This window comes from Plectropomus leopardus, chromosome 12 (genome assembly GCF_008729295.1).
Source record: "Plectropomus leopardus isolate mb chromosome 12, YSFRI_Pleo_2.0, whole genome shotgun sequence".
Classification (NCBI taxonomy): domain Eukaryota; kingdom Metazoa; phylum Chordata; class Actinopteri; order Perciformes; family Serranidae; genus Plectropomus; species Plectropomus leopardus.
In genome coordinates, this window is record NC_056474.1 from 12,962,039 (window position 1) to 12,979,834 (window position 17,796).

The 17,796-nt window shown below is 40.6% G+C and overlaps 2 protein-coding genes across 2 annotated transcripts in view; both read left to right on the top strand.

The window, feature by feature from the left end:
• The first annotated feature begins 70 nt into the window (after positions 1-70).
• kdsr (3-ketodihydrosphingosine reductase) lies at positions 71-7,826 on the top strand. Its single transcript, XM_042498193.1, has 10 exons — positions 71-528; positions 1,565-1,654; positions 3,041-3,097; positions 3,233-3,298; positions 3,391-3,486; positions 4,156-4,347; positions 4,653-4,736; positions 4,823-4,906; positions 5,016-5,117; positions 5,219-7,826. Exons 1-10 carry the CDS (start codon positions 340-342, stop codon positions 5,336-5,338), a joined length of 1,080 nt encoding a protein of 359 aa, XP_042354127.1. The 5' UTR covers positions 71-339; the 3' UTR covers positions 5,339-7,826.
• A 1,905-nt stretch (positions 7,827-9,731) lies between these two features.
• The window catches only part of bcl2b (BCL2 apoptosis regulator b), a 37,704-nt gene continuing 29,639 nt past the window's right edge, over positions 9,732-17,796 (top strand). The window contains exon 1 of the mRNA XM_042497777.1: positions 9,732-10,770. Coding sequence (XP_042353711.1) covers positions 10,219-10,770 — 552 coding nt within the window. The 5' untranslated portion in view covers positions 9,732-10,218. The remainder of the gene's footprint in view (positions 10,771-17,796) is intronic.

Consider the following 17,796-nt stretch of genomic DNA (forward strand, 5'->3'; position numbering starts at 1 on the left):
GAAGCGTTCGGATTCCAAAGGACTCCACAAAAACACTGTCGGCTTCAGAACTACAACTACCAAATACGCCCGTTGAGCGTCCGTTTACAGTGCACAGTTCGATTTGTTTTGGTTTATGCAGACTGCGCTTTGTCACGGGGAGCCAAGGTCCACCGCGGTACTTAAACCTGGTCGTTACAAAGCTTTGACTCGCTGCCAAACCCCCGAACAACTCCTCCTCCAAGTTCTGCGTTTCGCCTCCCCCTTTTAGGGCCGCCGCCTGCCTCGTAGCTCTGTTATCGGACCCCAGAAGCTGGCCTGCTAGTTAGCAAACAAGCTAACGATTGCCAGGTTTCACCCATGTCCTCTGAAGAAGCGTTGAGCTCAACGATCACGGATTGGCTTTTCATCAATTCCTGGTGGCTCCTTCTGCCATTTATCATGCTTCTTGTAGTTGCAGCCTTCATCGTTGCCTTTGTGTTGCTGTTATACATGATATCGCCTCTTATTAGTCCCAAACCCCTGAAATTGAACGGGGCCCACGTCGTGGTAAGTGCACCGGAGTGCTAACTATTAGTTAGGCTGTTAACGGTAGCTAACGTCCAGTCATCAACATTACTGTAACGTTAGCTTTACAGCTAGCCTTCAGAGCTCGCCGAGTTTACATTTTAAAGTGTGTAACATTATGCCTATTAACACTAACATATAACGAAGAACCGGACATAACATTTTTGCTGAAAAAATATATTTTTTTAATGCAGAATTTATAACGATAGTCAACTGTCAGTTATGGAAACACGCCCACATAAGTTAAAGTTACAGGTATGCTAACGGTTACTAATGCTAGCCTCCGTACTTAATTATCTGTAGCTGTCAGTATATATTGTTAATATAGAATAACTAAATACATTTATTATAAATACAACTAATGCACTCTATCCTAGCAATATTGCTTACCTCCATAACGGTTAAAGTATTTAGTTTTGTTGAAACAATTGTTGATAGGTTCCAGTTTAACTTAACTTGTTGGTCAACTTCACTGTTATGTACATAATAGAGGATGGACTCACCAGAGGACCCAAGTTATTATCGTGATACTTTAGTCGCAATAAATGCGATCTTAAACGTTTTGCTATATGCTGAGTATTGTGATAATATATATGAAAAAGACAGCTTGTCTTAAGCTCAGAAAAACAGCCCTGCCTCAGCTTTATACAATGCGTTCTCCGTCGAGAGGGTTTTAAAAAAGTTTATGTAGTTTAATAAGGAGCAGAATTTTGTCAACACATACAGGAACTCTTCATCCGTCAGTTTACCAAAGTCAACAACAACAAACTGGAGATGCATGGGTTTTAATGGACATGAAGGGGATGAAAAAAAATAAACTTAAAGTAACTAAAGCTCGCAGACAGATGTAGTAGAGAAAAAGTACTTGAGTGAATGTACTTTGCTACTTTTTGCCATTGTTTACAATAGGCATTTGCATTGCATTTCCAGTTTACCTGCACCCCAGCCTGTGAGTTGCAGATCATTTACCCTATATTTGACCTTTGATTAATGATTTTTTTCCCCTTTGAATTCTCAGGTGACAGGAGGCTCAAGCGGGATTGGGAAATGCATTGCAATTGAGTGCTACAGGCAAGGAGCATTCATCACTCTGGTGGCGCGGGATGAGGTCAGCACAAAACCATATTCAACCAAAAACTATAGACTATTCATGCCACAAAAAGACTAAAATGGAAAACTTCAACATGTTAAATGAGGCAGAACTGAAGAAAATTGTTATTCAGCTAAAATCAACTGCATGCTCGTTAGACCCTATACCTGCTGCATTTTTCACAGAAGCATTAGACTGCCACCAGCACACTGGAAATACTGAACCTATCACTTCAAACAGGCACCTTTCCTGACCCTCTTAAAACAGCTACTGTTAGACCATTACTGAAGAAACATAACCTGGACCCCACTGACTTAGGACATTTTAGACAAATTTCAAATCTGCCTTTTCTGAGTAAAATCCTAGAACAAGCAGTCTTTACACAGGTCAGCCAATTTCTCTGTGGAAATAACATCTATGAGACCTATCAGTCTGGTTTCAGAAAAAAAACATTACTTCTATAGTCACATCTCTTCACTGGCTGCCTATATCATATAGGGGTGATTTCAAAGTATTCCTAATGGTTTTTAAAGCTCTCAACAATGTGTCACCTTCATACATAGCAGACTGTCTATCATGTTACACCCCTAATCGTGCTCTTCGATCAGACTCTGGACTACTAATAGTCCCCAAAACTCAAAAAGTGGCAGAAGCAGCTTTTAGTGCCTATGCTCCAAACAATGGAACACAATTCCACTGCATATTAGTCTCTGTGAGCATATTTAAGAAAAGGCTCAAAACACACATTCTTTACTCTAGCCTTCCCTTAATTCATAAACCTTATTAGACTAGTTTACCCATTTACACCATTGCTCTTTTCTGTTGTAAGGTGTTGTCGATTCATTGGTCATTTTCTGATATTTTAATTTTTTATTATTATTATTTGTGTGTTTGTTTATTTTATTATATTTTTGTGTTTTTTGTATGTCTGTGTTTATTATTATTATTATTTTATTTTTTATGGGTTACCTTACCCTTCTCATCATCTGTATACTTTATTGTTGTTTTTTATGCCTTCATACATCTGTTCTATCTCTGTGAAGCACTTTGAGCTGCATTCCATGTATGAAAGGTGCTATATAAATACAATTTTATTGTTATTATTATTATTACTATTATTATCATTATTAACCAATCATTCATTTCTTTCTAGCCTAGCCACAACCTGTTTGTTGTTATAGCCAACTCATTTGATGTCAAACACAGTAAAACCTATTCTAAAGGTTAACTTGTTCCACATCAGATTAAGGATGTGCTCCACATACGTATATGCTAAATTTTCTTTATTTTGTGTTAACTAACTCCCCTGCATGTGAACTTTCAAGATTTGACATGTTTTTATTTGTGAAATTTGATGACTCCTAAGTTCCTAAGAACAGAAAAATATATGCGCTTTTCCCTCAGGCTAAATTGCTTCAAGCGAAGAAGGAGGTAGAGAAATTTGCCATCAATGACAAACAGGTATGGGTGCAGCATCTATTTCAATGAAAGGTGTAACTCCAAGCTATTATTATGCCTGTATACGTGTTCATATAGTACATAACAGCTGATGCCATTTTGCATTACATTGCATAAGATCATGCTTTTCTTACTCAGGTGGTGCTCTGCATATCTGTGGATGTTTCCAGTGATTACAGCCAGGTGGAAAGTGTGATAAAACAGGTAATGGTACCCTCTTAGCAACAGTGGAACATCTCAGACTCTTTAAATAATTCATTGCCGAAGTACTGAAGTGGCTTTTTCCTGTCATGCAGGCTCAAGAGAAATTGGGGCCTGTTGACATGTTAGTGAACTGTGCTGGATCATCCGTTTCTGGAAAGTTCGAGGATGTGGAAGTGGACCGTTTTAAAGTAGGTTGCTCGGACTGTAGCCAAGACACCACTATGATCTTATTTATGTGCAGAAGCGAATAAGCTGCTCCAAAAAGTTCTAAAAGTTTTAATTAAAAAAACTATTCTCAGTATATTCGCATCTGATTGATTAAAATGTGTCAGAATAAATTTTTATATCTATAGTTTTATGAGGTTAACACGTTTATTTAAGTAGGGTAATTTGTTTCAAAATTATTGAAATAATACTTAACACTCCAAACTTTATGAAGATATGAGGTGCAATACTTAAAGTTTTATTTATATTCATAAAATATTACCCTCTAGCGGTCAAGACTAATGTGATTTTATGGCTTACTTTACAAAAGCACATATATTTAATCTCAACCAACATGGTAGATTTGCACTAAGACATCAAAATTTGTCTGAAAATATGTTTTGTACATTCAAGATTAAACAGATAGGTAAATGGGGGGTTTGCTGTGTGGCTCTGAAGAGGATTTAGTTACTGTCAGAAAAGATTAAGGGGCTTAAATTCCTAGATGATAATTTTTGCAAATTGCAGTGAATATATTAGAGAATTTCTTCCACAGTACTCAGGTTATAGAAAATGTTGCTACATTTATGCAGTGCTACACTGTGGACAACCTTGTTATAATAAGTGTAACCTTTGGCCTTGTTACCAAACAGAAACTGATGGAAGTGAACTACCTGGGCAGCGTTTACCCGACACGGGCTGTCATAACCACCATGAAGGAGCGAAGAATGGGCCGAATCATGTTCGTGTCCTCACAGGCAGGCCAGATCGGACTGTTTGGGTACACTGCCTACTCCCCGTCCAAGTTTGCCCTGCGTGGCTTAGCAGAGTCTCTACAGATGGAGGTGAGTTTTCTGTACTCTTAATACTTGAATATCATCTTGCACAGATTAGCAAAGAGGAACAGCCTCTCCCTGCAATGACATGTGATTGGCTGAAGTCTCCCATAACAACCTAATTTTTTTTAAGACCTGAAAACCGATCCAAGAGGAGGTGCAGAAGTCTAGCTTTCTCATAGTCCACTTAAATGAAACAAATAAACTGCCAACCCCAGGTCTAATTTGTCTAAAAAATTATTTGTTGTCAACTATCATCACGGTGAAACAGTAGGACATAATGCTCAGCAGGTGTTGCTGTTCTTCTACTCCAGATAAAGCCATACAATATCTATGTGACTGTGGCCTACCCCCCTGACACTGACACTCCAGGACTGGCTGAGGAAAACAAGACAAAGGTAAACATCTCTTTAACAACAACTAGTAACAGATTTTCACAATTAACCTCTATTCAAAAGCATCCTTTCTTCTTTCCTCCCAATAGCCTCTAGAGACCAAATTAATCTCTGAAACCTCCGGAGTTTGCCAACCAGAACAGGTGGCCAAAATCATTGTTCGGGATGCAGTGGTAAGATGTTCGTCTCACCTGCTACTGACACACCCTCTTGTTTTAAACATTAAGTGGATTAGTAGTCTTTTAAAAATCTACCTGTCTATTATTTTCTTTGCTCTTGTAGCAAGGAAACTTCAACAGCTCTGTTGGACCTGACGGGTACATGCTCTCAGCTCTCACCTGTGGAATGTCACCTGTGACCTCCATCACAGAAGGCCTTCAGCAGGTGAAGCCTTGTCCACAACGCTGTCACATTGGCTGGAGTCGTGCTGCTCCATGCTGTTGTTGACAATATGCAACTCTAACCTCAATTTATCTTGTGAACAGATTGTTACCATGGGATTATTTCGGACCATCGCCCTCTTCTACCTGGGGAGTTTTGACAGCATTGTGCGCCGCTGCATGATTCAGAGGGAGCAGTCGAAAGCAGCCGATAAGAGGGAGTAACAGCAGCCTTACCTTTGTCACAGCCCGATGCCCATTCTCATCCTCCCCAACACACCCCCATCCCCTCCCCTCCCTTCCCTTCGTCCAGCTGTACAAGTGCACAACCATAGGTGGGGAAAAGGCCAAGCTTTGAGCGCATTTCTGATATCAACAGATGGGATGAAAGGAAGCGGCAGATGTTTACTCTTCGCTTATCCAGTTATGTAACTCCTCCATAGATTTCACAGTCATGTTGATTTTTCTATCCCCTCAGAGCACTCCAGTGACTTTTCAGTTTCATGTGTCCACCTGCTTCTTTTTTGGGGAGCAGCCTTACTTCAAGGGAATGAGGGCAGACTAAACATCCCACAGCCTGGCTTTAAAGTAGGTAGGCTATGTGAACCACAGACTAGATATCAGTTCTCCTTACCTCTGCTTGCACAGAGCTGTTTTTTTCCCCACACAAACAGGAAAAGTGACGGATAGCTTGTCTGACCGGTTGTGCCAAATATGGCTTTGATATTCCCTCCCACCAGGGGCTATAGTGAAAACCAGAATGGTAACTCTCAGCAGTCATTTTGTTTCAAAAGTAGGTCCACCTTGTAGGAATTTCACTGTTTTCATCCAATAAGATCCTTCCTTCTCCTCCTTTTCATACCACAAGTCTTTGCAGGCAAAGCACCTTCCCTTTTGACTGAATAACCTCTGTGTTTGTGACCCTCAGTGTATTGTTTGTTTTGTTTTGTGCTCTGTGTGAACAAAGTGTGGATGTGAGACAAGAGTATCAGTGATATCAGAGAGAGAGAGAGGGAGCATGTGTGATGTTGTTTTTTAAAATTTACTAATGCAAAAACATAATTTCCAGAAAATAATAATATTGAGACATTATTGACAGTGTTTGGGGAAATATTTTCGGGTGAACGGTGTGCCTGGATGATGTGTGTATTTTGTGTTTGCTGTGACTGAGCCAAACCCCTGGGGAGAGAAAAGCCATTAGATTTTAGCGTCTCGGGAATAAACACACCAAATTATTTCTCAGCATCCCTTTTTTTTCATTGAGAAAGGAACGCAGGTACTATGGGTTTAAGCCATTAAATCAAAAGATGGAGGGAGGGGGGGGAAGAGCAGCACAGGTAGTTTCACTTTTCACCTGTGAATATGACCAAGATCAATACACTTTTTTTTTTCATTAAATGTGTGAAAGGAAGCGTATCGCTTATACATGCAGTTTTATGTGTCGGTGCACATATTCAGCCACCCCAGCCAGTTGAGATCCAAGTGGGATCCATCATTTGTTGGGGCGGTTTAAGTCAGGGCAGGGCAAGACTCGCTGGTTCGAGTCATGTCCCTGTAGGTCTAGTGAGGGCGCTAGAGATTTGTTTTACATAAAGGCCAAAATAATAGAGGGACTAGAGTGGTAGTGTGATCTTTGTCCCTCTGATTTTGACCTGCTGTCACCCTGTCGTGCACAGTTGGGACACTGCAGTTCCCTAAATGACAATATCGATTCCCTCCTTGTATTTACCACGTGTTTTCCACATGTTTCGCTTATAGGAGGAAAAAAGTACAGTGTCGACTCTTGCAAGTCTTCCTTTGGTCCATCACAAACGGGGAGAATGTACTTCAATACAAAGCGTACAAATCAGAGCATATTTTTTTTTAAATACACCAATATTTGAATGCCAAAATGTGTTAAGACAATTTCTGTAGATGCAATGCATTTATTTGAGATTTTTTTCGATGTTGCTGCTCCGTTGATCTTAGTTAGTTAAATCTGTGGAGCAGTGTGGGGACCCATTCTAAGCCTTAAGACATGACTACTGATGAAGCTAATGCTAAAAGAATGGACCTGTCCACAGAGAAATGTGGCTTATACCCACGTGTGGTTTACCAGTTAATTTAGTGCTTAATCTTTAATAATTTTCAGTGTAAAATGCCAACTGTTTTATTTGTGTATTTTGTCGATTTCCAGTCTTTGTATGAAAAAACCAGCCTTAAAGAAATCCAAGTTATGAAAGTGAGAATGGATGACTCACGTTTGATGATGTTCTCATTTGAAATTGGTTAAAGGCATACTGTCCTGCACTCAAGAGCTTTTCATTATTGTACATTTATTGCTTTCAAAGTTCTCTTTTACCTTGAGGTAGCAACACATGGTTGATAGAACATGTAGCCCATATAAAAGCAGTTTTGTTTTACCCTTTTAAGCTATGCAAATTAAGCCTATGCTTACAATATGTTTGAACATACAGTCGAGATTTAAATTCTGTAACGGCCAGGCTAGTTTCCCCTTATTTAATGGTGTCATCATCGGATAATTAATCTGCGTTTTTAGGTATTGAACATGAAAGTCATAATTCACTCTTTTGTTTCATTCTTGTTTCTTGCTTTAGACTTTTTTTCTGCCAAAAAACTTAACACCTTCACCTTGTGTGCCATTGAAAGAAAATGTGAGAAGTGGAACGTTTCTTTGTCTTATTTTCTTACATAATAAACTCAATAAATACCTGTGAAGAAAAAACAAATCGAATTCCTTGCCTGCATCCTTTAGGTTATCAGTGTTGATGGATGTTTGCATAGGTGCAGATTTTTGGGGGGGAAGCAGGGGAGATTTCCCCCTCAATTTTTAAAAAGTGCATTTTTGCTCCCTGGTGGTGTGCCATATCATGTCAATCACAATAACACCACTATAATACTGAATGTGATTTTTTAAAAACAAATATCATGATAATGGCAGTAATTTGGCTTGTTGACATAATGACATCAGACTGTTGCGTGCAACAATAACAAACATGACTGAGGTGAAATTGCTACCAGCTCCTCTATGGAGTCCAGTTCCAAAAAGGGAAGCGACTTCAGTCATGTGTAATCAGTGACGTTAGGCCTAGGCATCTGACTAAATGTTTTATGAGCAGCTCCGGACCTTTCAGACCCTTTTAGTGACTTGCGGCTCAGAGTAAACTCAGTTAGTGGGTCCTCTGGCAACAACACAGCACGTCTCCCTCTCCTCTCTCGCCTTGTGCAGGCAGACAGGAGAGTATGGTTATGGGAATCAGCGCTGCCTAGTCATTTTGTCATAAGCCTGTTTTAATGTAAGCCTGCTGTTGGAAAAAAAATTCTATTTTTGAAGGGTTTTGTAAAAGCAGGCTAAAGATAATAAGTTAGGATATGTAGTAACTTTGTAAGGATGGTTAAAAGTAAAATCGCCTGATGATTTAATTTATATGTGTACTATGAATAGATTCAATGGTATTTATTTGTAGTTGGCAACTGCAGATGTGTAATATGTGGTTGATTCTGTTAATATTTTACACACAATCTGAACCTCACTCTGGGTTTCTGTTTTTTACAAAATAAAAAGCGGATCAGTTTTTATTAATTAGTTTTTATTGAATATTTAAGGGCAAACTAACATTTATGCTAATATTAATTTTTAAAATATTAATCTATAATAACTGAAAAACACATCTCAGGGAATTCCCCACCTAACAGGCATTAAATATTTACAGTGTTTTGTCATATTATCAAGAATATCATGGTTTCAAAAACCTCTGAACTATTGAGATATTTTATGGCCATATTGCCTACAGCTAATTTCCACTATATGTTATTGCATAATTATTCACCAGAATGCTGAAAATGAACAAACGTTATGTGTAAAATGAAACTGACACCCTTGGACATTTGTGTATCATCTTCTCTGATTTTAATTTTTTTTCTTGATTCTATGTTTTGTCACGGCCACATGCTACCTTTTTGCGACTTAAGCCTCAATTCAGTAGCAGTGACTTTGGTCCTTCGGGAGTTTGATATTGGGAAGGTCTGGAGAGAGCTTTGGGAATGTAGGAGTTCTGTTTGAGATCAGATTTCAATCTTCCATGAGGAAACTTTCCAGAGCAGAAAACAGGATTTTTGATGTTTTGTTTGTCCCATCAGAGAAGACGCAGGACAGATGGAGGAGACCAGATAGGGAATCAAAGAAACACAGGGAAGTTGCACACAGGTACATGAATTTTGTACTGCCAGGTTGGATCTCCATCCACAAGGGGGTGGCTGGACCACATCAAAGCAGCCCCACAACAGAAGGGCATGCTCCTCATGAATTAACCAGGATCCTCTAAGAGCTTTTCTTGCACGTTTTTGTGAGCAACTAACTTGAGGTTGTTTTTATGTTATTCTGAGTGAAGTTTGTGCGGATTCCAGTCATAAAATTGCTGTTTTAAAACATGCAATCACGAGAATAGGGGCCATTAATGATTTTTAGTGCAGTTCTTCATGTGCACTTGGAGTCTCCGAGCGCAGCCAAAGGAATTACTTTGCGTAGCTGACGTCAGGAATACCTCACCAGCAGCACTGGCGGTGGGCAGGGAGCTGCTGAGGAGGATATGAGGAGCAATCGTGGAAGAGGACTCAGTCCGACCTTGTCTGGCTCACAGTCCCGCGCCTGGTTGTGCGTAAACGCTGCTAAAATAGTTGGCGGCGTTTGAAGCCCCTTCAGGCGCGTGCAACTTCAGCCTTCATTCATGCTTTTATCCGCGCGTCTGGGTGATGTGCACAGGAATAGATCAACACTACTCCAACCTCTTCCGCATATTGGATTTCAATGCAAAGAGAAGGTCGCCAACGTCCCTCAAAGGATTCGAGAAATGAAGACTGCTGCTGACACGGACTCAGTATTTTTTCACTTTTAAAACGTTTTTCTGCGCAGCTTTTAGGGGATTTTCTGCAACTCGCGAAGCATTTGCGTCCTGTGTGGGATTACTCGTTGCACTGCTTGTATTCGGACACAATCGAGTTTTGGATCACCCTGTGCTCTGCACTGAAGAGTGCACAAATTCGTTCATAATGTATTTAATTTAGGGCAACCTCTGTTTATACAGTCAGTGCCAAATTTAACCGGAATGGCGAACGAGTGTAATCGCAACATTGTGGAAAAGTATATCTGCCATAAACTCTCCAAACGGGGCTACGTGTTTGGATTCGATGATGTCCGGGATGAAGATGCTGCTAATAATGGGTCGATAGTTGTCCCTCCACCGACTTTGGTGCGCCGGTGCCGTGAAGCCAGCACCGGGCCTGAGAGCGACAGCATCCCCCACCTCTGCAAGCGGCTCGCGCAGTCCGACCCGAGCGCCGCCGCCATCCACAGAGTCCTCCGCGAGGCTGGAGACGAACTTGAGAGACTGTACCAGCCGGACTTCACGGAGATGTCGCGGCAGCTGTATCTCACCTCCACCACGGCGCAAAGGAGATTCGCCGAGGTGATAGACGAACTGTTCCGGGACGGGGTGAACTGGGGCCGGATTATCGCTTTCTTCGAGTTCGGGGGCACGGTGTGCGTGGAGTGCGCCGGCAAGGAAGAGATGACAGCGCAGGTGGACAACATCGCGGAGTGGATGACGGAGTATTTAAATGGACCTCTGAACAGCTGGATACAAGATAACGGGGGATGGGTAGGTCTGATTCCGTGTAGTTGAGCGCTTTGCAGTTGTGTGCCACGGGGGCGCAAAAGTCCTCATTTGCTCTGGTTGATAAGGTTGTAATTAATAAATTAACCTCGTGTGTAAATATTTAACTGAGATCAAAATGTGCATTCTGATATGACTTAATAGAAAACCACAGCTGTAGCCGATTAATATAAATCCATTTCTCTAGATGTGCCTATTACGCACGACAGCGCTAGACATGGACGGCGTCATTCATGGGCTGCTCTGATTGGATGTTCACGGTGGCTGTTAAACTTATTCAACCAATCAGACCACCTGCTCTGTCACACCTCCCGACGCTCTATATAAATCCCGCCCTATCACAAGCGAGCCAGTGGCTGTCACGCAGCTGTCATAGAGCAGATGGGAGAGCCTAATATGCTCTAGTGGCAATAAAAGCCTCGAAAAACAGTAATTAACGCATTATGATAGAAAAAGCTTTATGACAGTTTCAACATTTACTTGTAAAGAAAGCTTCATGCCGCAAAGTGGTCCTGTGCTGCTGTGATGTGATGTGTTGGGTCATGGTTGTAGCAGCAGGGAGGAGGCCAGACACATGTCAGCAAGCAGAAAACTATTGAATTAATGTGTTATGGCCTCTGGGCACGGCTGGACAGGGCCTCGCCATCAGGGCCATTTTCTGCACATCTATGTGACACATAAACTTCAGGTAGTAATGAAGAGAGGCATCTACCCTCCTTCTCTACCTGCCTACACACTAGGGGTGGGAATCATCATAGAAATCAGAATCACAGTACCTTATTGTCATTGTACAGGTGTACAATTACATTCTGCACTCCCTGAGTGGAGCTTAATAAAATGTGAATAAAACACTAAAATAACTAGTAAAAGGTAAAAAGTGATTCAGTTATGAAAGGTCCCAAGATACAGTATAATTAAGTCACGATACAATAATATTGCAATTTTAAATGTGATGCGATGTGCCAATCATCGCAATAACATATATTTCAATTTATTTCCTTTTTTCATCCGTAATTGTCCCAAAAGGAAAAATTTGTCAACATATGTTTTATCTGTTATGATAAAGTTTTCAGTCTGTTCATCTCAGTTATTCAATTATTTTCATTGCAGCAAAATGTATCTAGTGGACTGAAAAAACAATTGATTTTATTATTCTAGTAGGCTCCCAAATGCTCCCAAACTTTAATTTTTTTTTTGTCACTGTATTAGTTCATGACTTATTACAGAGCTCATGTATTGATGACATTCTTTTCTTTTTTTTTAAATGACAAATTACATGAATGGGTGTGTCACCCAGTGGTACATCAGAGTAGCAAACAATCTATATGTAATTCTAAATAAATAAAGATGGATAATGACAGTTATTACAATACAGGTTTAATTTTTTACAGCGTTATCGTAATTTTGAAAACGTAGAAAAATAAGTTTTTCTTCTATCTATTTGTAATATTAATCATATTATATATATATATATATATTTTTTTTTTTTTTTAAATGGTACTTTCTGTCTTTATCTATGCGATATTGCCACGCAAAAAATATCGCAATACTATGCTGTACTGATTTTTCCTCCACCTCTACTACACACTTCACATTCATTGAGAAGTTTTTCTTATCATATCCATTTTTGTAGCAATTCTCCTTTTCTGCAGCCTCCTCTTCTGTGCTCCTCGACAGCTATTAAACCAATCTGCCACGAATTAGCCTCTAATTAGCAGAATTGCTCTTAATGAGAGCATAACATTTGTGCTGCCTGGTTATCTTAGCCGGAGGGTATCAAAAATTTTGGGGGGTGTCATCAATGATTCATATCGAACATTTCATCTCAAAGGGAAGGACCATTTAACATTCCCCTTGAGTCTGCCTTGCCCCCGGAGGTGGCAGGTTGTGCCACATATCAAAGGCAGGCAACAGAGGGAGGGCCCCTCCAGGAACACATAATCACATAATCTGCAGCCGCTGTGTTTAACACACAGTTCGCTGTGCATCTAGGTTGGAGCTCTTTTGTCTGCTTTTTCAGACCTGTGCCTCGAAGCCGGCGCAGGCTGGGCTGCTGAGATGCCTGCTCGGGGTCTCTGGAGCCCGTGCCCACTGTGCGATAATGTAGGTCATCATAGTCTGTGTTTTCCAGCTGGGTGGAAATGACAGTGTCTCTGCTGCTCTGCATCCACTGGAGAGACAGAGAGTACAGTCTTTAATCCAAAGGATTATTCGGGATTATTTGAAAGCGTATGTTTCCACTTTGGGTCATTTTGGGGGATTTCTGCTCTCAGCACTGAGGGAAAATTATTTTGGCTCAAACTGAATCAATTTAATACAGAAACATGCGAACTTGTCAGTTTCTACCTGGGATGTTTTGATCTTCAGTACAGACAGATAAGACACTGATGTTGATTTATATAATCATTTGAATGCCTGTCAGGTGGGGAATTTCCTGAGGTGTGTTTTTCAGTTATTACCTGACATTTAATAACCGACACTGCAGACACAGAGCTTTGTCTGTGCTCTACTTTGGCTTTGTGAAATTCAGCTTATCCTTTTTTATTGACTTGCTGTGTTTGAAATATAGAAAAGTCGCTCTATCATTCAACACAAGCCAAAAAGGTCTTTTCCCGTGTTTTTTGTAGCTATGCTTACATACTACAGGATATGAGATTTTTCTTAGGCAACTAAAAATTTGTTGTTTTTGTTCTGGTGTCTTTCTGAATTATGCCCCCCACCCTAAATTGCTAAGATTTCTTATCAGAGATTTCCGCTGAGTGGTGTCAAGGCTGTAGACAGGATCTTAGGTTATGCGTCCCTCTGACCCAATGCACCTGCTCTTAAAATAATCTAACCAGATGCATCAAAAGAAAAGAATCATGTTTTAAATATTTGGATCTTTCATGTTTGTTTATTTTTCTCTGCGATCATACGCTCTGAAAACTTTTATGTCCACATGTTAAGTCCTAAATGTGGTTTCAAAATGTCTCTGTGTAGCCAGGAATCAAATTCTGGTACTGATGAGTGAATCCCTTTGTGCTTTAGGCCCTGTCTACACCTATACAGATATTTTAAAAAACACATACTTTCCTTTTACAGAATATTCACATACACAGTAAAACGCAAAAGCAGCCTCCCCTCATTGCAAAGATAATAAAGTTAAAAGGTCACCTTTTTCCAAACACTAACCAGAGATCTCATCACCTTTGATTCCCCTTCGATATAAGGAGTTTACTCAAAGACAGTGATGCTCTGGATATGTCTAAGTTTTCCTACCATTTGCCATCGACAACAATCACTCTCAAAACTGACTCATCATCCAGTTCGACTGGTCCCGATCCAAAACGGTTTCTAGTGGACTTTAAACAGTGGATGCTAAGGTACGCTGGGCGCAGCAAACGCCTCAGTTCGTCCATAAAGTGGTACAGCAGTAGGCTACTGACTTTTAGGAGTGTAACGATACATCAATCTTTATTGATTCAATGATCAACTATCCAATATTACCAATGCAAAGTGGAAACACTGATACATATTATCATGTTATTTTGAAAATCCCATGTCTTTTACACCATTTGCATTCAAGCACAACTCCTTCCTAAACATTCAGTGCTAGCAGCCTAGCACCAGGCAGACAATGGCAAACAGCAAGAAAAGAGACAATAAGGACATATACAGATATCATCTCATATCGATCACAGGTCCCTGAATTGATCTTATCGAATTCATATCGTGGCAGACATTGTGGCATCAGTAAATATCATTTCAATGTCCAAAGAAGTGATATAATATCATATCGTGATGGAACAGGTGATCTACACCCCTACTAAGTGTACAGTCATTAGATCAGGCACTGCTAACAAAATATCAAAGCAGTAGTCTGCTGTTGTTGTTCCACATGCTCATGCATGCACGAATTGAAGATTTTATATCATTGTATCATTGTGTCTCAAATGCTCTGTCACACAGATACACAATAACTAGAGTTTTGACAAGTCTACCTTAAAAAAAACTTAGCTTAGATCCCTTGAGGCAAACTATAGGTCACTAAGTTTGCAAGTGGACGTGAGGCCAAACGAAGAGGAAAATAACTGTTTTCAAAGTACCTGAATACATATAAAAAGGGCCTTAAGATAGTCAAAATGAAATGTCTGAGTCATAAACTAGTGGAATCAGCCAATAAATACCCACCATGTACCTTTTTAATTGTAGGACATAAACACCCCCCAGCTGTTTGGGCAAGTTCCCAGAAAAAACGGGGACATGACCTCAGTGTCCTCGGTAGTAACTACGACCCTGACAATAGCTGCCGCTGTTTGGATGTTATCTGGAAACCAATCTGTTTTAGTGTGAAAGCTTTTTGTGATGACCCAAATGTGTTTTTATGTCTAATCTCCTTATCTTGGACTTTGCTTTGGGTTTCTATCCATTTGGGGTCACACATTTTCGAGGTCAAAAATATTTGTCTGTCGATTTATTAATTTCATCCACCATCTGGACACTGGTGCTGCCTCTGGCTCTGTGAGGGGACAGACTTTAACAAGTGTATTATTTTCTCTTAATTGGGTTTACACAGCTTTGACATAACAATGAAGACACAGAATAAACAGTTCTATGTGCGTTTAGACAGGTTGGATTTAAAGACACTTACGCTGCCTATCGTGTTTTTGTATGCGAGAGGTGACTCCTCTGTTTTCCACCACCCTTAAAATAACAGCTGGGGGCTAATCAACCTATTACTGACATTATGACATGTGAGAGTGGCATGGAAACAGCTTTCTATCAGCCACCCTCTGTTTCCTGTTGTTTTTGAGACAATTTGAGCCCGAAATAGGAATGCCCACTAATCACTGTTGAGTCTAGGCATCACCGGTGAGTCAAATACACCTTTGGTTAAACAAAACTATCTGCCCTTCAGACATAACAAAGCAGTTACTGTATTTGCAAAAAACCCCAGCTGAGGGTGAAATAGGCTCCCAGTCTGCACTGACTACTTCCCACACTCTGGGATGTAAAAAACTGTCCTTTCATTGTCCTCAACGCTCACTTTTCTCCACTGTATCAATTCATCCTTTGTGGTGGCAGAAATTGCACTCATCAGGGGACGATTGCATTTCGGCTGCAGCCTCACAAACACGTGGTGCACCTGTGTTTATTTACAGGTCCTCTCAGTAAATACCAAGTGATTGAACAAAGTGATGGACGGCGTCCCACTTCTGAAATTACATGCGTGACCTCAGACATTTGACTGGTTGAGGGGGCAGCACGGAGCAAAATGCCAAAATGTGCTCTGAGAGATAAACAGCGGTTGCACAACTTTGGAAGGCTAACTGACACAGCTCCAGAAATGATGTTGACAAATTTATCTCTTTGGTCCAAACTGAAATATCTCAACAACCATTAGATGGATTGTAGTGGAACATGTGCAGACATCTATGGTCCCCAGAGAATTAATCATACTTCATCTAGTGGCAACATTCAACCTAATTGCCAGAAAAAAAACATTATTTTGTAGCTGATACTTATGCTTTAACAATGCCATGGTTAATATGTTAGGTTTAGGCACAAAAAACACTTGGTCATGATTAGATAAAAGATCATGTTTTTGCTTAAAATACCCAGTTTTGGGCGCACAGTCTCTGCTGGAAAATCTGTGATGTATTGGTAAAAAAAGCACCCACTTTTTATACCACTAACGCTACTGGAAAAACAGCGACAGGTCCCTTCAGATCAAACACATCTGGGGCCTAAAAAGCAGCTAGAAAGACAGCGATAGGTTTCTAAAAAACACCAATGTTTGGTGCCTGAAAATCCGCTAGAAACACAGTGATGGCTCGTCACAAAACATAATATACAAAACAATATTGCCTACAGAGCTGGTGGAAAAACAGTGATGGGTCACTACAAAACACCCATGTTTGGTGCCTAAAGAGCAGCTAGAAAAACAGCGAAGGGTTGCAACAAAACACCCTCATTTAGTGGCTAAAATGTCACTAAAATCACAGCAACCGATCACTATAAAAATGGTCTGCAGCTTGACAGGCATCTCGCATAGGTGACCTGCCATCCACCACTCCCTACACCCCTTGATGATGTCAGGTCATATACTACACCTCTTTGAAAATGTTGATATGATATGTATGAATCATGCAAATGTAACATTTATGGTTTTTGCAGAAAGATACAATGCCAGCATTTTCTTCTGGCGACTGGGCTGCAACATCAGTTCTGACTTTTATTTCCAAATACCTGCAAAACTAATAATATCCCCATCACAGTCAGGTGTACTACTTCTTTACTGTTGTTTGGAAAAGCTCACAATAATATGGCAAACATGGTACATATACCTGCTGAACACCAGCACGTTAGCATTGCCACTGTGAGCATGTCAGCATGCTGACATTATTATTTAGCACGGTACAGCTGGCATGGCTGTGGGCGTGTCTTCTTTTTATGTAGTATACAGGACAAAGGACTTAAATCACCTGAAAACCTTCTTTGATGTGTCAAACAGCAGGATCAGGTGTCTGAGGAATGCTGCAAGCCGGGTGGCCTATTTCTGTGTCATAGGTGTGTGTGTGTGTGTGTGTGTGTATGAGGGAAAGACAATGTAAGTTGGTTTGGGTTGGGTCCATCCTGTGGGGGATTCCCTGAGTACAATCTGCTAGTCGACGGGTGGGACCTGCATGTTGCTACGGTATTGCGGGCATCTGGTTGCGCCCCACTCCTCTCTCGTTGAGGCAGAGTGGATCTGGGACAGCGAGGAAGTCATTAATCTCCATATAGGTGACATGTCGGCAGAGAAGGGGAGGAATAAAAAACCCAAACAAACTCACTCACAAAGGAGGCGCCTGCAGCTCACAGGAAAGCAAGAAAAAATCCCAATGAGATCTCGATTACATCCAATTTGTGTCTCCTAGATGCAACTTCAATATGTTAAACACAGTCAATACTAACCATGGCAACGTTCAGGAAGTGTTCATGGCTATGTTTCTCAGGGCTGAGAGCGGTTCTCCTAACAAAACAAAACCA

Excerpts from the sequence above, each read along its gene's own strand:
- kdsr (XM_042498193.1), top strand. The coding sequence starts at position 340 with ATGTCCTCTGAAGAAGCGTTGAGCTCAACGATCACGGATTGGCTTTTC. Across the intron at positions 4,737-4,822 it reads CTGAGGAAAACAAGACAAAG|CCTCTAGAGACCAAATTAAT; the intron begins GTAAACATCTCT and ends TCCTCCCAATAG. Across the intron at positions 5,118-5,218 it reads TCACAGAAGGCCTTCAGCAG|ATTGTTACCATGGGATTATT; the intron begins GTGAAGCCTTGT and ends TCTTGTGAACAG.